At 41.5% G+C, this 27715-nt stretch overlaps 1 protein-coding gene and 1 non-coding gene across 2 annotated transcripts; both read left to right on the forward strand.

Annotated features, from left to right (window-relative positions):
- Positions 1-896: 896 nt before the first annotated feature.
- Positions 897-3522, forward strand: LOC27206898. Its single transcript, XR_006541861.1, has 3 exons — positions 897-921; positions 2203-3363; positions 3431-3522. It is a non-coding gene; the product is annotated as an uncharacterized LOC27206898 (transcript).
- A 1001-nt stretch (positions 3523-4523) lies between these two features.
- LOC6727776 (homeobox protein abdominal-A) lies at positions 4524-27715 on the forward strand. Its single transcript, XM_016176568.3, has 6 exons — positions 4524-5729; positions 6528-7524; positions 8285-8541; positions 12151-12198; positions 24476-24699; positions 24761-27715. Exons 2-6 carry the CDS (start codon positions 6662-6664, stop codon positions 25133-25135), a joined length of 1767 nt encoding a protein of 588 aa, XP_016034352.1. The 5' UTR covers positions 4524-5729; positions 6528-6661; the 3' UTR covers positions 25136-27715.

A 27715-nucleotide genomic window follows, 5' to 3' on the forward strand; every position in this document is an offset into this window, starting at 1 on the left:
TCTATGTATATCTGTATCCTTCGCGGTGCGTGCGCCTTCTTTTCTGCTGTCCCACAACACCACTTGGCCATATTTTACCGCTTTTAAGCAGCGCGTAAATACTCACGCTTACTGCAAGAGTCCATTAAACGGTCGTAAAAACTTTACGATTCCCAATATGAGATTCTCTTAATACGATTTTTTATGATATTGAAATCTCCTTTCGCAGCGAGCCCATCATCGCCCATCTCTCGAATCGGCAGCGAGAGACCATCTGAGGCCCACTCGCTTCCTCCCCCTGATGCTCGCTTTCCCGCCTTTTTCCAGCTGAGGGAAAGCGGAAAAGCTGGAAAACTGAAAAACCACCGCCGCAGGTATCATAATGGCCTCCCCTCGCCAACGGGGCGTATGCGTGTGTTTTAATACCTTGTTGAGGCCTATAAAACACGCTCGTCATCCCGGGCGATGACGAAAACACAGCGATTGGGATGTCGGATTTCAGTCAGTTAGCCTCGGCCAAGGAAAGCATTAGGGGGAGATACTAATTTACTTTCTAGACCTTCGGATATGAGAAGAAAAATACGTAGAAAACATAGACGATTCTTATATGTGAAAACACCTAATTGCGTACATATGAACATAAAAATAGAACATCAATCAACTTTGATACTTAATTTAAAATTTATAATTTCAGAGACGAATTTTTTTTTATTGTTCTTGCAAATAAAAAATAATGATATGAAAATCATAACAATTATAACGGTGACGCTATTTTAGTCGCCAATATTTACACAACTTACTTAAAACGGACTATCAAAATTTGTATAACAAACTAATGGTGTCCTAATTTGATATTATCATCTTAATCTATATTGTCCTGTTCTCTTCTAATTGTAAATATTTTCTTTTATATTTTTAGACAACAATTATTCAGCAAAAATGGTGAGTTACAAACTTGCATCCTCTACACGTAAGTCCTAAATATCTTATCCCGTAACCCACAAACATGTGTATTTATTGATTGCGCCATTTAAGAGTCAGTATATCATTAGTGCAATTAAACTGCAATAAATGTAGAGGAAAACACACACAACCAGACAAGCGGACATGAGGTGTGCACTCGTATATATTTTATTGAGTAATTTGAAGGTGACTCGAGATCGCCGCGGTGGTGATGACGATGACACGGAGACCCAGATTCGGGGTGACCCATAAACCCGACAGCATCGGGGATTAAAAAATGATTGCGTGAGAAGGCATTTAGTAATCGTCGGAAGAACTCATTCGTCAGACGGTGGCGATCCGGGGAGGGGAAACCACGGCCAAACAAGCCGTAAACCGACGCTATAAAAGTGTATCAAATTAGGGAACGAACTTGATGTGCAGTGAGTTTTTACTTTTTATTTCCACCACTGCCACTGAGCCACACTTTTCACTCCAGCCGAGTCTCACTCAATGCCATTGATTTTATGGCGAGTGACAATTGATTCCGGTCTCATTACTCACTCCTCCACTCGCCTCTGAGCCGAAATACTTTACAGTCTTTTTATGGGCAATTACTCCTGTCTTCTAGCGGCTTTTACGATCCGCACTCAGCGCCGGATTGCACTCGCATTGGCCATAGTAGTTCTCGGGTTGTGGGAACCAACAAAGGACAAACTGGCTGGCAGCTTGTTAAATGAATGGATTTTCGAGTGCGACATGAATGCATCTATAACTGTGTAGTGTTTGTAACCATGTTACCATGTTGTGTTGTGAAAGTATGTTTATAGCCTTCAGCATTCTAGTCGGTATGAAATCAATACAGCAAACGATTCAATGCAGCAATCGAATAGAATAAGATGAATAACTAAAAAATATATTGTTAATACAACAATGAATTGTTAACAAATAGGATTCGACCTTAAAACATAACTTCTGTGAAGTGATACTATTTTTAAGTGGAACCAACAACATAAAGGGAAAAACTTCCTGGCTCACCCTATGGTAAAATCTGTGTCATAAACAGTACTCACAAATTTAAATCTATGTAAACAAATCATCATAATCATATTTATAAAATGCTGACAAAAATAATGTTCAATAATAAAAATATCAATTTGTTTCGCACTCCCAATTAAATTACGCTACTTTTATTAATTTTCATTTACCCATTCAACAGTTTATTCATGTCGTTTATGTTTTACAAGAGTTTCTTTTCTTTTTATGCCTATTTTGTTATAGATACAACCTGTCGCTCGAGAGATTACAAACGGAGCTGTTTTTATGGTTTGTTCCGCTTTTGTTTAACGATTCCGAGGATCACACGTAATAACCCACGCAATCCACCACCGAAGTCGGAAAACCGACTCAACGGAACGCAGCGCAACTCGACTCAACCGAAACTCGACACTTATCCCTGGGAACTCAAAATAGTGTTTTATTGTTGGAAATTACGATTCTTTTATTTATTTACTTTTTCTGCATTTCTTTGCTGCCCCACACACACCCACCGTTTCAATTTTTATATGTTTATTACGGTTATTATCGCTTAATGGGGCTCGCTCGCTGGTTATTGCTGTTGTTGTGTTGCTTGCACCAGTAGTTGTGTCAGACTAACGTGTGAAGTTGTTTTATTATTTGTTTTGATTATCAAAATGGGCGTTTTACATTTTTCCGGTCGTTGGGCGGCCCACCTGCCACGGGCCCACCGCTTATAGCCCACATCCCATAACCCCGGGGCAAGGGCAGTAAATCACAGCCCGCTGTGAGTGGCTGAGTACCTGGGCAGCAGTACACTTGAAAAATAGTAACCCTTCTCTTTTAATTATTTGGCGGCTAGACATTATATTCAATTATAAATACATCACAGCAATAAACCATTTTTCGGGCTTCTATAATGAGTGGACAATACCTGAAGAAACTTTTTAATTTATTTAAAAACATTTTGAATTTATTTAGCTTAGTTACTGAAAATGTTCCACCTATCATGTATACATTATTATCATGTCATAAAAATTCGGTCCAATTCAAGTCTGTTTTGCTACAATTAAACAAATCTTGCATCATCTAAGGTTATAGAAAATAAAATTATCATTTATATTTTCAGTGCATATTCCACTCATTCGCACTCGCTGTATGACCCATAAGCAGAAACCAAAGTGTGGCAAAATGCTTAATTTAGAATTTATGAGCAATTAATTTTAAAGCGCTCTCTGGCCATTAACGCCGTTACTGCTTCTCCCCCTTGACCGTAATACACCTTTGGTCATTAAAGAATTAAGAAGCCAGTCTGCCAAAAATTGATTGTTTAGCCAATCCGCTGATGGATCAATTATTCAATTGTTATAGCCAAAGAGTTGGCAATCCAATTTGAGCACGAGTCGTATTCCAACAAATAGACAGGTAGGATGCACATTAACTGGCAGATTTATGAATAAAAAATAATTTAAATAAATTTGTTATGTTTTAGAAACTGTGTATTACGGAAAACACTTCAAATGTATGAGTGTTTAACTAATGGCTAGAAATTATTTAATGGAAAAATAAGAAAATGCTGTGATGTTGTATGACTTCAATAAAAAATACAAAAATAAATATAGAATAACTATAACATTGTTTCTACTGCTTTTTTCAATAAATGAAATCTGGTGTCTTAATTTCACTTATCAATACTAAAGTTATCTATACTAAAAAATTATTCATTTTATCCTAACTTTATAATTACATTCGTTATGTCCTTATGACCAACAAAAAATATATTGGAATATTTGGTAAGACTTAAAAAATTTAATTCCATTCACAGTGTCTCTTCTCGTTTTTTAACTCTCTGTGTAAAATCCTTCGAAATGTCAGATAGCAAAGTTCTCTAAGTGGAAAAGTTAAGAAATTGCAGATTCGCTTTATTTCCGCACACATTTGCGCTATGAAGGAGGATGAGAGCAATAGTAGAATGGGGATGAGTGAAATGCTTGTGTGTTGTCCAATTTCAATCATAAATTTGAAATTTTTCATAAAAATGTCATAACAGCAATTCCAGTGACAACAGAAAAGAGAGAAAATAAAGGCGCACAAAAGACGGTGGCCGAAAAAAGAAGAGGCAGTGCTGTCTTTTTGCCGAGTCGGCATTTTTATCTGTAGAAATTTAAGGGTTTTTTTTTGAAACACCACTAGAGGGTGATTCCACAAAAAAGTCAAATACAAATTTTGGCTAATTTGTATTGAAACACACTCACTCAAAAGCAGCGCACTCAAAATGAATAATGCACGGTAATTTAATCAACAATAACATTTTGCCAAACAAAGCATAAAACACTTAAAAAGCATAGCACTCAAAGCAGGGCTCCAATAGTTTCCATTCTCACGTTATAAAGAGTCAAATTAGGAGAGGCACTCAAATCGGGAAATTACTCACTCAAAGCAGCGAGGCGGCCATCATGCGAGAGAGCGGGAAAGGGAGAGAGCAGCGACGGTGCTTGGCTTGAGTACATGCGAGCAGGAGCGGGACAGACATATGAGCCGGCTGCGCTGCCATCTTTCTTATTGCCGCCGCTGCTGCAGTCGACGTTGAGTCAGGGAGTGAGCCAAAATGAATTGTCACAAACTCAGCATCCAGTTGCCCATAAGAACGCTCGCATGGCTTTTGTATTGCGCCATAAACGTTTCGCTGCTCGTAACGCCACAACGCTCGACGTTTCGCAGCGGCTTTGCTTTCGCTTCTCTTCTCGCGCGTAAAGCGGTCTCCCCAAAAAAAAAAATAGAAAAAAAAAAATATAAAGGAAAACCCCCTCTGTAGACAGACAAAACTCAAAGTCTCCAACGACTCAAAGCGCCACAGTCGCTGCCGCTCTGCCGCCGTTTCTGTCGACGCCGCTGCCCGCGCTGGCAGCAAGAATTACCAATTACACGAAATTTTTATACTCTTTTAAAAATTTCGTTTTATTATAATATTTATTATCGTGGCGCGCAGTAGTGTCTGCGGAACTCAGCTCTCCACTCTTTGGAATTTCGGCCCTCCGATTCCGATTCGGATTATACGATTATACGACTATACGACTGTAGTGCGGCTATACGATTCAGTTTCCGATTCGCCGTGTTTATTGTTCCGTTTCGGCCGCCGGCTTATTGTCACTTTAGTGTTATAGATCGCGTAAAATATAATAAAATTGTGTGTGAAATTCAGAACCGAAAAAACTGTCAAAACACTACGGTTTATAACTCTCTGTGTGCGGTTCGTAAAAATTAAAAAGACATAAAGTTGACATCGTAAAAAGGTTCTCGCCTTTCCGTTCCAGACTTCGATAGTTCTACCTGCAAAGTGTTTTATGGTATTTTAAACAAAGTAATTAAAGCAAAACGTTGGGAGAAAGCATTTCTCCGGCCACACACACTCACGCACTTGAGAAGTCGTTAAAATCCGCAGGAAAACTCACTCTGCCATAAAAATACAAGAGTGCCATTAAAAAAGATCGCGCGCCTATAAATCACACATACGAAATCCCGCCGGCACGACGTCCATTCGAATTTCCGCGTAATTGATGACCGCATTTTAATTGCTTTAACAACAAATAAAAGATACACACACCCCAAACACACACATGCGACACACACACTTGTGCCACAGCTGCAAAAACAACGTAACCCGAGACCATATGCAAATTTAACAAATTTCGTTGTGAATTCGCCAGCTTCGAGCGAAAAAAGTAACAGAAACAGAAAAGCTGCGAATACAAGCTGCTCGCCAAAAGTTCGCTAGAGAAAACTTGAGAAAGGTAACAAAATGCATTTCACTTCTCGGAATCGAGAAAAGTAGCTTAAAGTCGGCCAGGTGGCAAAGTTTCCGAATTCTGTCTCACTAACTCTATCTAAAAAGTACTAACTGTTTGCCATCTCATGTAGTGCGGTAAAAGTAACCCACATACTAACTCATTGGCATTGGCAGGGAAATCTAGCTGAAAAATATATTAAACATTTGGATTATATATGTTTTTCACTTGAGTTCTGTATCACGCTACCCGAAAGATTTATGTTCAATCCAAACATATCCAATTTGGTTAATGTTCTTTTTATGCTTTCCGAGTAATTTTTATAAACATGTTATATTTTTTGTTTTGCCATTTTTAATTCTTGTTTATCACATTTGACGCCAAGTTTATTTTTGTTTTTAGTACCTTTTAATTCGATCAATTTTGGCCGTGATTTATATACTAAGTCCAATGTAGTTTGCATTCGCTTATAAAGTAGGAAAGTCAAATACAGAGACGGGAGATGTTCAATCAAGACAAGTATATTTTAATAGACATTGATGCAAATTAATATTGCTTTGTAAATCTTTTAAGTTTATGAAAAAGTTAAAGAGACAATATCTTTTAATTATAGATGCTATCTAAACAAAATGTATAAATATAAAGTGATTCAAGTTTGAGATTTAGGTTATGCTTACACACTTAGTCGGAACTTTTGTTTTATCAGGGCTAGAAAGCGCTCCTCTCCACGCTGAATTCAAACAAAATTTGTTAAAGTCACACGAAGAGAAAACTTTAAATTCTAAAACGAAATACTCTATCTAGCCATTAACCAAACGACTCAGATAAAGAACTCAAATCATTCGAACTCAGAAATCTCCGAAACTAAAATAGAACAACAAGTGGACTAAACGAAATTCCGAAGATCCGATCCTCGGCCAGAGAGCAAAATATGTGCAATGTCAAAATTTGTTTTCGATAGTATGCTGCCAAAGTATCCACAGTTCCAGCCGTTTATCAGTTCGCACCACTTAACCACCACCCCCCCGAATTCGTCATCTGCAGCAGTTGCCGCCGCCCTAGCCGCCGCCGCCGCCTCTGCCTCCGCCAGCGTTTCAGCCAGCAGCAGCAACAACAACAGCAGCAACACGATCGCTGGAAGCAACACAAGCAACACCAACAATAGCAGCAGCAGTCCAAGCAGCAGCAGCAACAACAACAGCAATCTCAATTTGAGCGGAGGATCCCTATCGCCGAGCCATTTGAGCCAACATCTGGGCCAATCGCCCCACTCACCCGTATCCTCATCGTCGCCCTTCCAGCAGCACCACCCACAGGTGCAGCAGCAACACCTGAACCACCAGCAGCAGCAACATCTGCACCACCAGCAGCAGCACCACCACCAATACTCCTCGCTCTCGGCCGCTCTTCAGCTACAGCAGCAACAACACCACATTAGCAAACTAGCCGCCGCCGCAGTTGCCTCGCACGGGCACGCCCACCAGCAACTGTTGCTAACGCCCCCGTCAGCGGGCAATTCTCAAGCGGGCGACAGCAGCTGCTCCCCATCGCCCTCGGCGTCCGGTAGCTCCTCGCTACACCGCAGCCTCAACGACAACTCTCCCGGCTCCGCATCTGCGTCCGCCTCCGCATCCGCGGCCAGTTCCGTCGCTGCTGCTGCAGCCGCCGCCGCCGCTGCGGCTAGCTCCTCGTTTGCTATCCCCACCAGCAAGATGTACCCGTACGTTTCTAACCACCCTAGCAGCCATGGAGGGCTATCCGGAATGGCCGGCTTCACCGGACTGGAGGATAAGTCGTGCAGGTGAGATAGATTGCCCTGTTTAACTATGGGATCATAATTCATAAATATGGGTGGGTTTTAAATCCAATCGCACAAAAATGATCTTGAATAATCCTAGTAGGAAGAGCAATTATGAAGTCAATGACAATGGATCTATATTTTACATTTAATATTCGCACTTATATTTGGAGTGCCTAGATAACATTTACTTGGCTTCAAAACCTTTAAGATGTTTCCTTGGTTGGAAATACAAAAAAAAACACTCAGCTCTTCCAAGAACTAATTTTGCGTGCTCTCAATTTGGCGAGCGGAAATGCCAGTCGAGACCTTCAGTAAAATCAGCAAACACTGCAAAACCGCAAATCCGTTTCGAATGCGCTCTAATTATCGGGTCCCGGATCCTGGGACTCTGGCCATTTTCCCCTCGGCCACCGGCCATTCATATTGAATGGCCATAAAGTCGGAAAATTAGAGCAGCCTGTGGTGGCCGCTGGCAATTTGTCGCCGGCCACAAGATTCGCACGCACGCTGACCTTCCGCTGTGGCCATTTGCATATTAGTACTACTGTATGGGCACTCCATGTGCATGTACAGTGAACCCTGCTGTGCGTGGGCGTGTTCAGGATTAGTGTGCAATTAGAGCCAACCGCAGTTGGTGGAAGGGGCATGCAAATGGCCACCTCATTAGCATTTGACTTTAGAACGGGAGCTGGAGTTGGAAACGTACTATGAGCAGGGATCACCAACAATAATGGCTACTTTCTCTTTTCCGCACACACAGCAGGTACACGGACACCGTCATGAACAGCTACCAGTCGATGAGCGTACCTGCCTCGGCATCTGCACAGTTCGCTCAGTTCTATCAACATGCCACAGCCGCCGCATCCGCGGTATCCGCTGCCAGTGCCGGCGCGATCGGCGTGGACTCTCTGGGAAACGCCTGCACACAGCCCGCCTCCGGCGTGATGCCAGGGGCAGGGGGAGCTGGCGGAGCCGGTATAGCCGATCTGCCCCGGTATCCGTGGATGACACTTACAGGTGAGTCAACACTCGATACTCTAATTACGGATATATATTATACATAAGTAAAACTTCACTGTCAGAATGTGTGTCTCGGACACTTTCTGAAAGACTTCGGATCTGAAAGTCAGTGCCAAATTTGATAAATCTTAAAAATTATCAGATTTTTAAAATGGAGAATCACATATATCCCAAAAAAAGTTTATCCCACTGAGCCAATCAATCAGTCTTTAAAACTAAGAGTCTGTCTATCGTATCTACTGGGTTCTATATATCATGCCAATCATTATAAAATCAGAAATAAACCGTGCACTTCACGGAATGTATATCGTCTTAAATCAAGAATAAATTGGCTTCAAGATCTACAAAGCGATCTCTTAGAATTTTGTGTATATATAAATCATGGCCACTTACACTGAAATCAAAAAATCAAACACAAATTTGTAAGAATTTATATTCGATTGAATTATTTAGACGCTTTGTTAGGTTAAATACTATACAATACTTTGAACAGCTAAGTTTTTTTACCAACCCGTGGATTTAAACCAGATTCAAACTGATTTACAAATTGTTTGAGCTAACAAAAAACGTGCAGTCGAATTATCAAACTAAATTTCCGAAGTGTAGTATGTGGAATGGTTGCCTCGTACCTTTTATAAACAATAGATAAACGTGGCGCAAACGTTCCCCAATATCATTCCCATTTCCACCGCCATTCCGCCTCCAATTCCAATCCGTAATGAACACTTTGCGGAGCACTTCCAAGTCGTTTATTTCGCATAAGTCTTCCAGCCGATTCGAATCCGTAAACGAAATGAACGAACAGCTAAAAAAGTTGGCAGTAAATAAAAATGAAAATAGTTTGAGAAATGCTTCTCTTGTCTGTCGTGTTGTTTGGCGTCGATTTGTAATTTAAATAGCCTCAAGGTTGCCCCACACCGACAAACGTATAGCCCAAAATGCCGACCAAAAACCACTGCGATGTGCCCCGCGCATACAAAATCCACATATCCGTCGAGAGATACAGATACAGATACTTTTTGGCCGCCGCTCTTTTTATGCGGCTAACGTAGTACGGGCGAACTCGCTTCAAATTTATGTGGGTCAGTTTAATTTACGCGATCCGCTCGCTTTTTCCGCGCATTTTTGCACAGCAGATTTATTTATCATTTCTCATCAGGCCACTCGATTTCCACGCTGCACAAGAAGAAATTGAACGAATTCAATTTTCCACTGTGCCCCGCGGGTTGAATGCCTCCTGATTAATGGCAGACACCATATGAATAGACTGTCAATTGGCCTGACTTATGGACTGCACATCGGTCGTCGTAATAGAAAGAGATCGCGCGACGGATTTACGCGGAATTTACGGCATAGGCATGTTAATTAAACAGTATAAGTAATTGTTAATTGACGATCTAGCAGACAGAGTTTAAATAATGACATTAATAGGAGAAAACAAGGTAGTGTGCTTAAGGGTCGAATGTTTATCAAGTGGCATATTTTGTCGTCAAACCATTAGAACTGAAAATCGTCGAGAAAAAAGAGGTTCAAAAGTTTCTCTGTTTTTTTTTCTGCCAGTATAATTTGCATATTTGGCCAGATTTGGGTGTTAATAAATCGATAACCAGCGCTCCTATTAATCTATGCAGATTAAAAATCCATTCCTCTATTTTAGTGGGTTTCTGGTTCGTCGATACCCCGAAAGATATTAATATGTGGCTAACACACCTATGTATTTGGCCGGCCAGCTAATAGATACACACATTCTGCAGGCAAAACCTGATGGTGAATAAAAACCCGAAGCATCGGCCGGTTGGGAAGATAAACGGTATTTCGCACAATGAAATATTTTGCATATCTCCCGCTCACAGCGCCAAGGCGATAAAATTGTCAACGAGATCATAGAGACGCAACTGGCGGCGATGAAAGTAAATACGAGCATGACGCCATTATGGCAGCCAAGTGCGCGACACGTCGACGCAGCCCCCTTTGTCCACCACTCCCTAAATGCACATGCTGTACATAAAGCTGTATATACGTACGATGTATATATGCATGTGTTTTGGCACTATATCCATGCACTTGCATGTGGATTGCACAAGAATCGCTTCTCCTCCTTCGGAAAAGTCTTTTCGCTTGGCTTTCACTTTGCCAAGCCTGCGAACCCACCCAAAAAACTCACAGACGAAGACCAAGACCGAGACCCGGACGCACCGGCAACATGAACAACTGCAACAGCAACTGCAACAACCATTGCTGCAACAACGGCAACGTTTTACAGCTGAATGCTTGCCAAATGCAATTTAACTAATGAATTTTAATATTTTACGCCAAAGCGTCTGAATGAATTTTCATTTTCACATCGTTGCACCGACTCCGGCAGCAACATCAACAATGTTGCCAAGGGGGCAGCAGTGGGAAATCGCAGGAAAAGCTGGAAAATGAGTAGAGCTGCGCGCCTGCACCTGATTATGCTGATAAGAAGCAAAGAGGTTAACTTTTCTTAATTATCTGGAAAAGCGCAGCCCGACAAAGCATGAAAATGGCAAGTTTCCCATCGCCTTCCACACTGCGAATTCGCAAACTCAGCACGCTCCGTGGAGAAAGGAGAAAGTGGACATGAAAAGGTTAAGAAGTAGGCACACTGACAGAAAACGTGCAGTGGGTTCTAAAACAATAGTGCAAATATTTACTGACTCAAAATAATAAAATTCTATTTGAAGAAACATTTTTATCAGAAATACAAATGTAAACTTATAAAATACATACCAAGTTTTTGAACAAAATAGACTTCGGAATTTTATATTGAATGTGCAGATTAGCTCGTTCCCTTTGATATTAGAAGTTTGTTATGGGTCCGAGTATTTATTAAAGTATTTTCGTCCATGGGCAGTCAGAACACTGACTTGGCTAGATAAGAAACGTCTGCGCCATAAATTGTGCAATCATCAGTGCGACAAAGGAGTCTCGGCCTGCAAAATCTTTGCACATATTAGAGATTGTCTGTGCCCCGTCGTCCGTCCGTCTTTCCGTGTGTCAAATAAAGTGGCAACAACGACTGGCGAATGACCAGAAATTTGTGTATTTTAATTAAAAATGCACCAACGATGCCGAGCAGCTTCATCTGCTTATTAATTAGGAGGAGTCGGTCTGGTCGTTGGCTCGCATCATCATCCTCCCCTCCATCTTGCCCAGTCTTTTCCTCATATCTCCGTTCATATCGCCGACATCTCCTCCTCCTCCAGGCCGACCATCGTGGTCTACTTAAAGTGGAGCCGGTCCAACTGGCCGGAGGTTCACTCGGCCGGTGGTCCGCCGACTGCCGACTGCAGTGGGCCGGCTAATGCTGCTTTTTGTGGCTGGCGCTGACAACTAAATTGAAAACGGCCCGATTGAGTGGTTTATGAAAGCTGCCATGTGGCACAAATGTCCGAGGGGGCACTGGACACATATGATTTGAGGGATCGACGCTCCATTACTCAGCGGGATGCGCTCAAGGCTGTTTGGCGCGGGATTTCGCATTAGCAGCACATATGAGAAGCACAACTCCTTAGTTACTTAGAAAAAACTCAAAGAAAAACCGAAAATTAATTGCTTTTCTCTTCCTCCTTTTTTTAATTTCAGACTGGATGGGAAGCCCCTTCGAGCGTGTCGTTTGTGGCGATTTCAACGGTAAGTACCGCAATTAACCGGAAACCCTTGAAGTTAATATCCCGACTGACATTGAAGCAATGGGTTATTGCACTAATCGGCCGTGGAATATGCCGGAAAATGCTGTTTTTTAGAGCCTGCCCAGATGGCCTTGAAAAATATGATTTACCTGCTCAACCCGGCGACTTTCACCCGCCGACGGAAACCCTTCTTTGTAAAATGCAGCCTGCAATCTGCCGTCACACGACTCCTGCTGTCCTGTCATAAATCCCTCAACCTTTGTTCACTTCCCTGTCTTATTCATTGTATAATTTCATTGTTTATCGGAGTCATCTTCTGGCAAATATCCAAAGCAACCAATGGTTTTCAAGCCAAAGGTTTGGACGTCTGGCAACTGTTCGCTTTCTATGTTGATTTAGCAAACTCCGTGAAAGTTGCACCGATAACTCAAACATGCCGGTCAAGTACCCGACCAAGATCGTAAATCACAATTCCCATGCTGGGGCCCCCCAAACTGCAAGCTGCTGTTGTCCATAATAATTGGCCGAATACCTAATGAGTCGATCTCGATGTCGGAAAAACTCACTCAAAGCCGGACTCTCGATTGATCGATTTGTACGATCGCCGATCTGCGATGGGTCCGTTGTTCTGGGCCTCGTTAAACGACTTTTTATGGTCGTTTTATGATCTATTTACGATTTTACGCATGGTCTTGTGCCGTGCATAACGATCGTAATGTTGCGGCCACTGCCGAACGATCCCCGTTTTATGGTTCCGATAATGGCGTTGATTGTTTGGCGAATCACCATCGCGTTTAATTAGTTCGACAGTCGACAAGGGCAGCCGCAAACACGAGTAGCCACTGTCAATTGCGGGTTACAAAAGGCGGTCATTAATCGGTATTCACATTCACATTCCCAATCCCAATCCCATCTATGTATATGCCCATTTCACTTGAGTTAATGGCGCTTCCCATTAGTCGCGGCTCGAATTAGGGGCATGTAGTCGAATAACAATAGGGAACCAAAGTGTGTTTATTGTTTCACTGCTTGGTTTATTTCCGTGATTGAAGTGGGCCCAGAATTTCTAATAGCAATTAACAATTAGTGTTGACCGTAACGACTAATTAAACCAAGCGTTGCATTTGCATAACAAATAATTGTTATGTATTTTTTAAAATTTGCATCTTCCATTTAAGTAATTTAAGTAATATAATGTTCATTTTTACAATAATCCCAAGCCTGGCTTACAACTTAAAAAATCGTAATAATGTTCTATCGATTGGGAAATGAATCCAACCATTTAACTCCCTACATTGCGCATACGCGTAGTGGTCCCCCTAGTGACATTAACAGCCTACCCCCTGTTGTTGGTGTGGCATGTAATTGCGAACCGTTTAATTGTGCTCGACCACTGGGCAAACATTGCGGCACATGACCCAACAATCTGCCTTGCTGGTACTATGGTGTGGAGGCCTGTGGTCCTCTGGTCTTTGGTATTTCTTTTGTGGTCTCCGGACCTGGAATGAAATCGGAGCGTTCGTGCCAGAGTTTGCCGCCGCAGAAGTACGTGCCACGGCTCAGCTTTTGGCGTCACAGATCGTTTGATATTCGAGCGGTTTCAAGTCCCGTGAACTTCCCCTTTGCCACTGGCGATCCTCTGGTGTTTGTTTTGTAAATAAATCACTGGCATTGGCGTTGAGCGGAGTCATTCGGGCAATTTACAGCACTAACAGCCGCTGTTTGACAAGTAATTAACTCACCGAGTTCCAATTTCCATTCTGTATAGATCGCTATGGTGGAGTTTTGGTTGGGTATAAGATTACAATCAGAAGATCGGACCACAAAAGCGTTTCTTTAGCTGAACTTTACAAGTCCTTATATCAGCTTAGTTTTGTTTCACTTTTTTATGAAATTTAAACATTGGCAACCCTAATGTGAAAATTACATAAATATTGCCCAGGTGCGCTAACATAAAGAGCTTCTACGACAATTAATAATTTATAAAGCAAATAACATAAAAATGACGTAAAAGACCGATTATGTTAAATGTTAATATTTTTAGTCATCATATTTCATTCACAGAGCTCAAGAATTGCTAATAGATTTATTCAAACTTGCAAGTTATTCATTACAAACGCAAACATGTGTAAGTTTCGTATAGAGTAAAAAAATTTCTTTCAGCAGTTTTAATTAACTATTACAGTTTTGAATAGTTGTTACTGCAATTTGTAAACTTGCTCCTACTATTTATGGCCAGTTTTAAAAGCGCTAGAATTTTTTTCTGAAACAAATCACTCATTTCTTTTCAAAGTCCACAATGCTATTATCTATCTTCATGTCACGATTTATTTGCATTCCTTGCACAGCGAAATCGGCGCGAATGGAATAATAAAATATATTATTTTTATTAATTTTACAAGCCATAATTGCGGCTCACGATAATCTCGTCAGTCGGGGAATTGAATTATTGCCACAAAGACCTCTCTATCTCTGAGCCAGTCTCTTTCCTCGCCCGCCCGGCGGTCTCTTTCTGAATTCAAAGCTTTGTCTTGGGATTTGAACTCGTCTTGCTAGAAATCAATGCAATATCAATGTTTAAATTCAATTGTTGGCGGCAATCAATGTCATTGGCAGGGGATTCTGGGGGCGCGAAGATCCGCCTCTCGCAGATAATCGTTGATCCCGCACTGGGGTTAAGATCCCTCAGCACCCCCCACCCACTTAGCATCCCTCTCTGTCTGCATACGTGGTGCTATCTCGCTCGAAACATGGACGACGGCTGGCAAGGGTTAATTTATGAGGCGCGATAAGCGAATTCCATTTCGCTTCGGTTTTGTTTAATTTCCGATTCCCTGTGTTTTCTGTTTTCCTCATTTTTATTTGGTCTTGTTGTATTTACATTTGGTCCCTCTTTCTCTTTCTTTTCAACCCAGCTATCTCCCTCTAATGGGGAGTGAGCGTGAGGGGAGTGTGCGACACCGTGTTATCGGCACGTTTTCGGTCGTTGCTTTTTTTTATTTTTGTTTTTGGATTTTTTTTATTTCTGCCTGCGGCGGCGGAAAATTCGAAATGACACGTTTCTCCGAGTGTTGTGTTGTTTCTGCCGTTTTTTTAACTACCCCGTGAGGCTGTTAATCTGCGGTTTTAATGCCCAAGTGGCGCAAATTGGCGAAAGGGGTTTGGATTACAAGGATCCGGCGCGGAGCACCACGACAGGATGGCAGAACCACAGACAAGGACAAAATGGCAGCCAGACTGGCGCGATTTTTCGGCAGCGGTAGTGGGCCGGCAGACATGTAAATTTGGCCCAGACAAAATCAAATTAAAAGCACACACGTTCCACAGACAATTGCCGACTCGATCCCAGTCCATCGCTGGCGCTTAATCAAAGTTGATTCCCTTCATGCATGACACACAGGCAGAAAAGTTGATTAAGTTTACTATTGATAATTGTAGCCTACAGCAAATTATTAGATATGTTTATTGAAATATTTTTATATTTTTATAGATATTAAGTTTCTGTTCTTAATTTAGAATTTAATAATTTTGGGAACACTCTTTTTCACAGTGCACATTTGTGAGTCCAAACAAACACGTTATTAGGCAAACTTTACCCATTTTCATTAACTTAAATATTTAATTTACACAAAAGTTTTATTTAAAACTTGACTATGGCGTGCGACATTTTTGCAATTTTCCATTTTCCGTATCGCGTGCAATGCGTGACTGTGGGCATTTCCCAACCATCCTGTTGCGATAAATTTGAAGACAGAGAGTAGTTAATATTAATTTAATCGCGGAATTAAGCAAGTTGCTGGCGGTGTCGGTTAATGCACCCTTGTTCTATTCTAGCGGCTAAATTTATTATTTCTTCTGATTAATTGCGAGATTAGAGTGTTTATGATGCACTCAGTTCTCTTTGATGCGCCATAATCGTTGGGTAATGTAAGTGGCAACGAGGTAAAAACATTTCTTGAGGATGAGAATGTTTTTATTAATGGAACTGAGAGTCCAACTTCTAGTAGAATTTCAATATTTCATTAGATCATTCTCATAATTTGAATTTGAATTTTTTGTGAGCTCTTATTTTGAAGATTGTACATATGTACTTGTAAGTATATCTGTGACTATTTCAACGATACAATTCTGAAGAACTTCCCCTCAATTTCACTTAAGGAATACAGGAAACGATGTTTCTATTGTGTTTTCGGTATCTTCCCCTTGAAGAACTTGTTTTTCCAGTTGTTGTCTTATGTGAGAATCCTTTCCTACCCTCAGTCATCTCACCTAATGAAGCAATTCAGGTAATTGGAGTTCCTCCGCAGCAGCTTCGTTGTAATAGTAGTGAAAAGAACAAACTTGAAAGGGTCCAACACTGGGGGAAATAAAAACCTGTAGGTGACAAAAGACTTTTCATCTGGGATCAATGCAGCAGCAACAGCCACCATTTCCTCAAATTACTCTCTGGCAGCCATTAACAAAAGGCAAGCTGTACGAGTGTGTGTGAGCCATTAATCAGCTTTGTCAGCCAAAGAGAATTCCGAGGGAAGTTCAAGATTGGAAACACTAATAGGTGAGGTTCGTTTTCTGTGGTCTGCGGTGCATCGACATTTTCTCAGGAGCCCACAGGACCACACCTTGGCATTTCGCGGGGGGAAAGTAAACAGCGGTTTTCTGTGGGCATTATAATGAAATTTCCAGACGAGGGGGATAAGCATGAGTTATGCGCACGCCTAGGTAAATATAGAACCCGCATCGATCGATCGATGCTTTTTATACGAATTTAAGTGTCACGTTCTTGTTTGATGGAAGTTGGCGGGGGATTAGAGAGGGGACACCGATATGGGTGGGGGTGCTTCGCTGAATGGCGTTTTAATACGTCATCGTTTCAAGTCGGCCCACGCAATCTAACTTATGGCCGACATCTGCCCCCAAGTTCTGCATTCGAATGGGAATAGGAATCCGGAGTTCGTGTTTGTTTTTACCAAATAGGAATATGTATATATAAGTATATACACGAGTGCTTGGATCCGTGTGCACTGGGCCATGAACAGAGTTGGGAAAATGAGACGAAAAAGGCAAGGAAACCCAACCAAAGCAAACAAAACACCGAAGAAACAATACCAAAATGCGTTCGCAGTCGAAAGCAGTTGGCTCAATTTATATGTATTTTCAATAAAAGTCGATATAATGCTTGCCAAGGTTCATAGAACGACCAAATGAACTTGGAAACGGCCACAGAAACAAAAAAGGAGAAAAAGAAAAAACCGGCGGTGGCAGCCAATGAAGGCAATCAATTTCAATTCAGTTTCCTCGCCTTTCCCAAATCGCCAAACCCAATGAGCCGTCTAAAGGGCTAGACGGGGCCAATTGCAGATGGGTTACGGCTTCAGAACCTTTTTGGTACCCCTTATCCTGTTTAAATGGGTGTATTGAATTTCTAGACAGGCTTCACGGGTATTTGAAGTGTACTGGGTGGCCAGGGAAGGTTGTGATAAGAAAATTTTAAGAGCTCAACTGAATATTTAATCACACTATTACAATATATATATTCATACTCAAAATTTGACTACAAATAAGGTGTATAAAATAAATTCCGACCTTTATGGTTAAATGACACTTTAAATCTTTAAACCAAATACAATTCTTTAAAATTAATTTTGAGTTATAGTTAAATTATTGCAACTATTTCAGAAAAGTACGCAGTATTGAACGTCCCAAACGAAGCTTTTGCTATACAGTACCCTTTGTCTTCATTTATCCTCCGAAATGAACCCCTAACAAAGGATTCAAAAAGTGTTGATGAACCCGACCAGCGACCGAATGTCAGCTATGTCAGATACAGATACTTTTTCAGATACATATACGGACAACTAATTCCACTCACATACAGATGGAGTCTCTTTGGCGCCACTTCATTGTGATCATTGAATGGCCGTTGATTGTGTCGCATCGATTCGCGGCGATTTTAATCGCAGGCGGCGCACATTAAACGCCTTTAATTTGCAATTAAATTGCGGCGAACAGACAGAGATAGAAAAGCCGCCAGAAACAGATAGGACAAGGGTGCTCAAGTTGCGGTCAGTTGGCGACACGTGTCCCCTGGAACAGCGCCTGAAACAGACGCCGTTCGCAAAAATCTTGCGGATTACCAATTCTAGACGCCTAATGCCATTTATAGGCCATCGCTACAAATGCTCCACAGCTGTCCGTCCTTCCAAAATTAGTTGGGCTCCAGCTCACCGCCCGGAACTCCGCTTCTCCTCTCTCTTTCTCTCCGGGTGGTCCAACAAATTTATTGGAACCACTTCGCCGCGATGGTTTGAGAAGGGGGGCCCAGAAAAAGTCTGATTTTCCGGTTTCCTTTTGGCACGGCTTTCTGCCAACCCCACACATACATTCTGCGGCTGGTTTCTTCCGTTTTCCCTTTTCACTTTTGGCCATATATTTTTCACATTTATGTCGGGTATTTTGTCTTATCACACCCTCGTGTTTGCAGTGCGTGCAAAAAATGCCAGGGGACGGTGGGGAGTTGTGCGATGGGCGGTATGGTTGTGCCGCCCACCACCCACAAGATTAAAAATGCCATAAAGACAGTAAGGGTGAATGGCTCTAATGGCTGCCGTTGCCGTTATTTGCCATCCTACTCGCTTGCGCTCGCTTTTTCTCTCTCCCTCTCTCTTTTTCCGTCTCGTTTTCACTCTGTGCAAAAAGAAAACTCGGGCTGTTACCCTGTTGGCTTGAGTTACCATGGCTTCTGGTTTGAGTCAGAACTTAGGGCTGTCTGCAATTTCTGGGATACAGGGCGCATTTCGAATATTTGGAACTGGCAATTGGTTATCTGGCGAGATAATGGGAAAAACATATGAGAACATTCAATACATTCGATAATGCATCGGTAAGGTATTTTTCGAATAGAATTGGCTAGCATTAGACATATGCCTGCAAAAATCTGATACGACTCAAAAAACGAACGAAATTTTTAAGAAATCCCAATGAAATTCATTGTTTTTGAGCTGATAAAACTTTGATATATGTATGGATTTTATAACTTATCGTTAATAATATAAAATCTAAATTGGTAATAGTTCTCCCTAAATTAGTGGAGAATTTTTCTTTTTATCGCCTCTCTCTTTTGCATTTTATTTAATCCTTCATTTTTCTTTGAGAGCATTTTAATTGGGAATTCTAATACACAATTTCTTTCAACCCCAATACTTGCGTTAAAATAGAAACGAGGAGTAATTTCAATAATGGCGTGAAATATTTGATGAGAATATATTAATCCCCCAGGAGCCTGTGTATTTGCAACATTTGCCAGGAATTTTCTCCACAGAACAGAACGAAACACAACTGACAGCGACAGCTTGCCATATATTTTCCAAGATTAAGCACACAATTAGCAGGGGAAATGGGACGTTGGAGTTGGGGGCGTGGCAGATCTGATAGCACAAACAACAACATTGGCAACGCGCTGCACATAAATTGCAGAGGAGGAAGACGCCCCCGTAAAGCAGGCTTTCCGCTGCCAGGTTTTCCGCAAACAAGACACCACCCACTTTTCCTCGCCCTCTGGCGTACGAAATGGCTGTGAGACTGATTAAATTTAAATAAATTTAATAAACATAAATTATTTGCAATGGCAACCAGGAGCTGCTGTTGCTGCCGCCGCTTTTAGCCACCCCAAAAAGTCGAGCATGAGCGCAATTTAATGGCGGCGCTTACCTGCCACTCCCCCAAGTATCCTGTGTACCCTGTGTCCCTGTCTCTCGTGAACATCCTGCCCATCCTCCCCCTTTTCGCTAAAAGCCACACAAAAGCGCCAGATGTTGCCCGTGAGTCTTGTCGGAACAGCGTTTAAGCGGCTTTACTTTCAAAGTTTAATTAGTCTTCGTCGTCGCTCAAAGAATTCCACGCATTTGCATATCCTTGGAAGTTGGGGACGGGAATGGGCGCTAGAAACAGCCCCCTGGGGATCTCATTTATCCCGAGGTACATTGCAATTTGCGCTAAATGCCTGAAAGATCGTCTTCGTAAAACGATGAACTTCCTTAACCAGCGGAGGGAAGAATTTGTTGAGCCATCACTAAATTCTCGCGACCCCAAAAATATTCCTCATTTCAGAGCATGGTGCTATATCTGTGTCTGCCCTTTGTTTATATATCTCTCAACATGCCATCCGGGAAGTTAGTTTCGAAAATTCATACCAAATATAAACAAATCAGCATAAAACATATGCCAGCCAGTGAAATTTCTTCTCTCTTGAATAAGAAAACGAGATAAATATACGACGGCATAAATATGCGTACACATTGGTGGAAGCCCTATTCCTTATATGAATGTATTTCTTCCTCAAAAATTTTAACATTTTAACCAAAAAATGCGTGATTCAGATAAAGAAGTCTACAAAAGTCATCTTAATACTTGAGCAGTAAAATTTTTCTTACTTACAAAATTCTGTAACAATGTCTACAAAATGTGCTTTTATTGACAAATTTCGTTAAAATATATTTGTACAATTAAATTCCTTACATGACTATAAATTCGTTAGATAGGAAAGTACGAAATGATGCTTAAATGTTAGTGCTAAATCAGCAATATATAAATTTTACCCACACAGTCCCATAAAGTTTACGAAAACCCACAAATTCCGCTCGAAGACAAATACACAACGGAATTTGCGCGCCAAAAGTCAACAAACAAGTCAAAGGCGGGAAAAGTTCTCCAATCACACAAAACTTGAATGGTCAACAGCAGCAAAATCATGAAATTTATTTGCCGGCAAACAATTTGAACCAGCTAGGAATAGGAATTCAAATTCAAACTAATTGCCGGCAACTGAAACAACAACAACGCGCTGAAGCTAAAGCACGCCACAATGTTTCAAAGTTCTTTGTCAAGCGATATGTAAATTTGTTTATTATTTACCGAAAACGAAAGCAAGAACGCAAGAAAGGGATGGGCGCAGAGAAAAAATAGGAGCCAAACACTAAACACGAAATACTTGTGCGGCAAAATGTTTGTTTATTGTACATTTTTTTGTCGCTTGATAAACAAGACTCGAAGACTTGTCAGCGTCCCCACGGAACCACTTTCGAATGCATACATAGATACTCACACACACAGTGCCAGATACTTGGACAAACTATGGCGCTCGCCCCCTTTCAATGTGTGTGTGAGTATCTTTATTGTACGCTTTGAATTGTTTTTATGATTTTTATGTCATCATAAGTTTCAGTCTGCGCTGTTTTTTTTTTCAGCTTCTCGTTTTTGTATGTTTTTGTGCTTATTTATACGCGCCGCTGTTTATTGAACAATTACGTTTATGATTATTAATATTTTTAATTGTTAATGTCATTGTTATAGACGCTGTCCCGGGTCTGGGCCATAACCATTCCCATTCTCATTCCCATTCTCGTTCCCATAACCATTCCCAGGCCCATTCGCACCGTTGACAGCGGCGCCTTGGGACGGCTTTCCTGGCCTTTTTGTCACCTCTCGGATTCCCTCAGCCAATCCGTAGAGTATACAGTGGAATTGCCCATTGTGAGCAGCCCCATTTTGGACGCCAACGCCACCGCGTCTGGAATTTCCTTCGATTCCGAAACAGATTTCTGCCCTCAGCTCGATTTTCCGCCTGGCTGTTTTGTTTACCCGCCCGTCGCTTCACTCAATTGCAGCCACGATTTATGGCGCGCTAATTGATTTTTAATTGGAAAATGGTTTTCCTTAGTAATTGTGCAACGGACCAGTTCGACCGGCCACCTCAACTCAAAAATATAAACTTAAGATAGCCGCTAACCGCTTGTCAAATCTACCGAAGCTCTCAAGTTAATTTAACGATGAGTGTGTAATTGAAATTCAGCCAATAACCTACTTCTGATCCATGAATTTAAGTCGATTTGCGAGTCAATTGCTTACATTAGATAACTTCAAAGGTATTTTTGCTTTATAAATACTCTGTGAGATTAATCTAACTTAATGACTCACCAGGGGGCATAATGACGCATGTTATTAATGAACGCCATTATAATATATATAATTAATTTGTTTTTATTAATTAAACGTTTCTTAGCTTTTGTTTCCTTCTAAAATTAAATTCAATAAAATATTTTTGTTTAAAGCAGTATATAAGCAAACGAAACTCATTTACCCTAATCAACATTTAACGATTTTTGGAATACCTTTCATTTCTGAAATATTTGTACTACCTCTACAAAATTTCTTCTGCTCCTTTGGCTCTCGCTGAGCTCCTCCGTACTCTGCTTATAATAATGATTTCATAATTTTTAGAAAGATCAATGAACCTTCGAAAGTCCCCCACAAAGCCGCTCGCTCAAACACTCAAATCCGAAACCCAAATTGAAGCCGTCGTAGACTCTAGACTTTTCCCAAGCGGATTTAAGGCTTTCCGAATAGTTTTCGAGATGAGTGGAACTGCAGTTGGCATTGGAAAATCAATAACAAAGTTGGGCCGTGACTCAAAGTGAGCGCTCTCCTTTTCGCTCAGATCCACATTCACATCCACGTGTGAGTGCTCTCTTCGGAATTCCGGTTTGGCTGCGCCGACTCACCACTCACACTTAGAAAAAACTCAGGCGTTGCCATGCCGACGTTCTCTCTTTCCCACTCCCCTTGCCTATGTGTGTGTGTGTCTACCTGTGCGAAGGCAGACACTGCGGCAGCCATGTTGGATTCCATCACTCCGTCCTGCGAGCCAGCAGCCATCTCGCTCGCACCTGCGCTTAGCCATCGGCGGCCATTGCGGGGGTCGTAAATCTTGTTTAGGGGCGCGTGTGTCCTGGGAGTCGTGATTTATGGGACGAATTGTAGCTGCTCATTGTAGCGTGTAAATAATTTAGATTAGTTTGGTATTCCTGGCCACAGGATCGCAGAGGGGAAAACAGAAAGGGGGTTGATTAGAATTGAAATTGCTATTGCCCCCTTCCCTTTTCACTGTTTCCTGTCCACTCCAGTAACAATGTATTTCGCATTTTATTACTGCTCTCCTTAAATTAAAAGCAGAGTGTAGTGTTTGTGTAACAAGAAATTAATTTAAAGGATTAATTTGAATTTAATTATCGGATAATGAAATTAAATAACACGATTATTTTCCATTTTAAAACATTTGGGTCCGTGACATGCTAGAACAATTTCTAAATATATTTTATTAAGGTGTAAATGCAATACATATACATTTTTATCTTAACATCATTGTTCTGTTCATCAGAAAAACAGGAGCTAGGGGTTTTTTAAGTTTTCACCAGTGAATCACCAATACTTCTTATCGGGTGAGGTAAATTCAAATGTCACGGCCTTATTCGCCCGTAAATATTTTGCCAACTGTTCAGTCTCATAAAAAATGCAGCGGAAACTAGAAAAAATCCCAATGATTTACAACTGCAGCCGAGCAAGATTTACAAATCTGCACCTTTCATAATATTACGTAAAAATTGTCCCTTTTTTATTTTGTCTGCTTGAGCGGTTACCGTTGGAAAGTCGCAACTTGCAAACCATAAAAAATTGCCGTTGACATGAAAACCTTTTGCCAGAAAACTCGGCACAAAGGCAGCAGTGCAAAAAAGAAGAGACATGAAAGCCATAAAACGGCAAGCGGGTATAAGTGAGAGGCTGTTAGGCTGGGACTGGGACAGCAATTTGTAGATAGCGAATTTTTGATTTCCGTAACATAAACACGGAGCCTGTGCCATTCCGAGCGCATCTCCGCACACCGTCGCGCAAAAAATTCGCACAGGTAGCATGGAAAATTGCTAAAAATAAGAAACAAAAAACGAGACAAGAAAGTAGAGAAAGGAATGCGGGGAAAATCGGGGAAAAGCGCTGGCTGCTGGCCACCAGGGCGAGACCTGCCGCTGGGCGAGTCGGTGTCGGTATTGGTAGCTTCACCCTTCCACGCACTGCGTGCGATGCCAATCCGCAGTGGAATCAGGTCCGCAATGGACCCCGGGGTGTTGACGTCCTGGGGCGCCGGCTGCTGACGTCAGGTCTAGCATCAGATCACTCCCTTCTCGCTCTTTTGAAACAATCTGTTTGTTTTTCTCGTAATTTGCAGTCAGACATTCGCAGTGCAGCTCAGAAAAGTACCCCCAAGCCCCCATACCCCAGCACAAATCATGTGTCGACGCCTGACATGTGTTGCAGCTGGCCAAAGTACCATTTTCGACCGTCTGACACCGCCTTAGCAGCTCATTAGGCGTTGCCGAAAAAGGCAAAAACATCTTCTTAAACATCATTTCAAGCATCTGACGTGACTTTCTCCGTTTTCTTCTCCTCAGGCCCCAACGGTTGTCCCCGAAGGCGCGGTCGTCAGACCTACACTCGCTTCCAGACCCTCGAACTGGAGAAGGAGTTTCACTTCAACCACTACTTAACTCGGCGAAGGCGTATCGAGATCGCACATGCCCTCTGCCTGACCGAGCGACAGATCAAGATCTGGTTCCAGAACCGGCGCATGAAGCTGAAGAAGGAGTTGCGAGCCGTCAAGGAAATAAATGAACAGGTGAGCTGATCCTGCCGCAGCACCTTAAGCTCTTAACTAACTTAACTAATTTACCTTTAAGGCGCGACGCGATCGCGAGGAGCAGGAGAAAATGAAGGCCCAGGAGACGATGAAATCCGCCCAGCAGAACAAGCAAGTGCAACAGCAGCAGCAACAGCAACAGCAGCAGCAACAACAGCAGCAGCAACAGCACCAGCAGCAGCAACAACAGCCGCAGGACCACCACTCGATCATCGCACACAATCCAGGCCACTTGCACCACTCGGTGGTAGGTCAAAACGATCTCAAGCTTGGCCTTGGCATGGGCGTGGGCGTAGGTGTGGGCGGCATCGGGCCGGGCATCGGTGGCGGCTTGGGGGGCAATCTAGGCATGATGAGCGCCCTAGACAAGAGCAATCACGACCTGCTAAAGGCGGTCAGCAAGGTCAACTCTTAAGCTGATAACAACCCATCGCCCAGCCGAGCCAACGAGCCAATCTTCCACCAGCCGCACCACTAGCACCACCACCGCAGCCACCGCCAGGATCAGCGTCCGGCGTTATTTTTCGTCTCCTCGTCTGTGTAGCGCGCGAGAAAGCAAGCAGAAGATAAACTCGATAACTAAAATACGTAAAGTTTTACATAGTAAATAGTTGCATAAGTCTACAAAAAACATACATACACGCAAATGGCTGGGTGCGATGGCTTAGAGGCAATTAACTGGACCGGGTTTTATTGCTGTGGATCGACGCTTTCTGAGGTTTCCCCAATTGCAGTGGCCTATTTGATAGAGCAACGCATGCGATTCCCTTCCAGATCTCCAGTGGCAATTTGTGTATTCGACATTTCTTCCATACTTTCGCTTTTGCAACCCCTAAATCGGCAATTCAACCCCCAGTGCAGAGTCTCTGGGCCAACGGGCCCAATTCGGTAATATTAATGGATAACTTGAACTACTTAGAATAGCGGCAAATGCCTAAGGAAGAAGTTAGCAGGAGACGCGATCTATATAAATGAATATTGACGAAATGAGCGATTTTTGATAGTCAGAGAACTCCGTTGCCCACCATCAAACAACTTCCAATGGAAGTGGTTTTGGGGAAGGCAACTTGACGGATTCGAGTGTAAAATTATTTGCGACTGCTGTAGGATAACCTAGTTCGATATTTAGAGCCACGTTCGACTATGTTAAACGGTATATGAATACATAAATATATGGATATGCTTACAGATTAAAGATACTTACCTATAGAGTTATAGAGCGTACGTTTTATATCCACCTATTTATTGGAAATTTATGTTTATGTTTTAAAAAAAAAACCCCTCTTCCAATGTTTTGTTAAGTGATGTGTTTACTGTGTGTTTGCTGTATTTCGTTGTATGCCAACGCTTGAATACAATGATTTCTTCAATGCCATATTAATCTTAACTCGAGAGCAAGTAAACAATTAAGCAGCTAAAGTAAAGTACGCAAAACAATTGCGCAAGTATTTCCATAAATACCAGTTGTAAGAACAAACGGTATGCAACATACCTAAAAGCATAATCACGATTTCAAATACGTAATATTAATAATGAGAAATGAAACAGAAATGGAGTAAGACGGAGCTGAGAAATTAAATGTCGTTTGCCAGTGACTAAAATTTTAAATTAACTACCATTAAGCGAAGAACTAAATAGGCATCGCTTGAAAGGCCTACAAAGCTACAAAAAAAAAAAACAAACAGAAATGAAACTCTGAAATACGTATTAGCTTAAGGTTGCAACCACAAACAAACTGTCGAATGAAGGCCAAGAAAGGGGAGGTATAAAAATGGAAATATTGGCAGAACCCATATACGTAGATTTCAAACTTCCCAAAATAAAATTTACCTAGCGTAGTCTCTCGCGGATTGCAAGTTGAATAAAGTCAGAAACTCTATTTATTATACAAAACAGAAGTGGATGGCTTTCACAGCGCGTATTTACATAAACAATTATTGACAAATATATATGAATATATATTACAAATATATACAACTATGAACTAACATGTGTATGTATAAACACCTAAATGTATGTGTAATTAGTATGGTTAACACTAAAAGCAGTCGAGTCAAAGTAAAAGTCACCTTTTGCCCAAAACCAGACACCACCAAAAATAAGCATCCCCAACCAGCGCTCATGTTTTTTCTCGATGGGATCCGTACTATCCTACTGTCCTTTGTTTCTCAAGTCCCACTGGTCGAGTGATATTCCCGGGTGGCGACAACCTTTTGCCTTGTTTCACGGCCAGATTGAAGGAAACTGAGTGGTTTCTGTTCCTGTTCCCGCTTCAGTTTTGGTTTTTGTTGCGTTTCAATTTGATTTAAGTTAAATGTTTAGTCTTATTTGGACGGCCTAGCAAATTAGAGCGTAAATCAATATTTTGTTTGAACCCTAATGCTAAAACTTCTGTTAATTTTACTTTAAGTTTAGTTGTGACGAATTGTGTATTATATAATTTTATGCGATTTTAAAATGAATGCGAAAAAATTAAAAACACCGTTGTTTTACTCCGCCTGGGAAACAATTGCAACAAGAACCCATCCATACGCTGACCTTTTCGATGAGGTCCAAAAACTTCAAATCAAATTTAATATTAGCTAATGTCTAAATCTAAAGAACATATATACGTAGAATCAAGGCGATACTATTTATTAACCAACCAAGTTTACTCACTCAGCCGAAAATATTCGGAGATTGCGATAGTTGAAGAACCCGCATATACGTAACTGAATTATATTCGAACCTAAAAAATCCTAATATTAGACCGACCGAAACCGATCGACGGGCTCCAAAATATTTGCCATCGTATTTGTACATAAAACTGCATGACACCTATTTATGTTAAGAAAATGCATAAAACCTAGAAAGCATACTTCGTTTGCGTGCAAACAGATTTCAGCCAAGGGGATTAATATATATGAAACTATGAGCAAACCCGAAAAAAAGGGAAATTAAAAATAACGTTAGCATAAGCGAACAACTGCAGTGAAGAACTAATAAATAAATAAAA

Source organism: Drosophila simulans, chromosome 3R (assembly GCF_016746395.2).
Source record: "Drosophila simulans strain w501 chromosome 3R, Prin_Dsim_3.1, whole genome shotgun sequence".
In the NCBI taxonomy this organism is placed as follows: Eukaryota; Metazoa; Arthropoda; class Insecta; order Diptera; family Drosophilidae; genus Drosophila; species Drosophila simulans.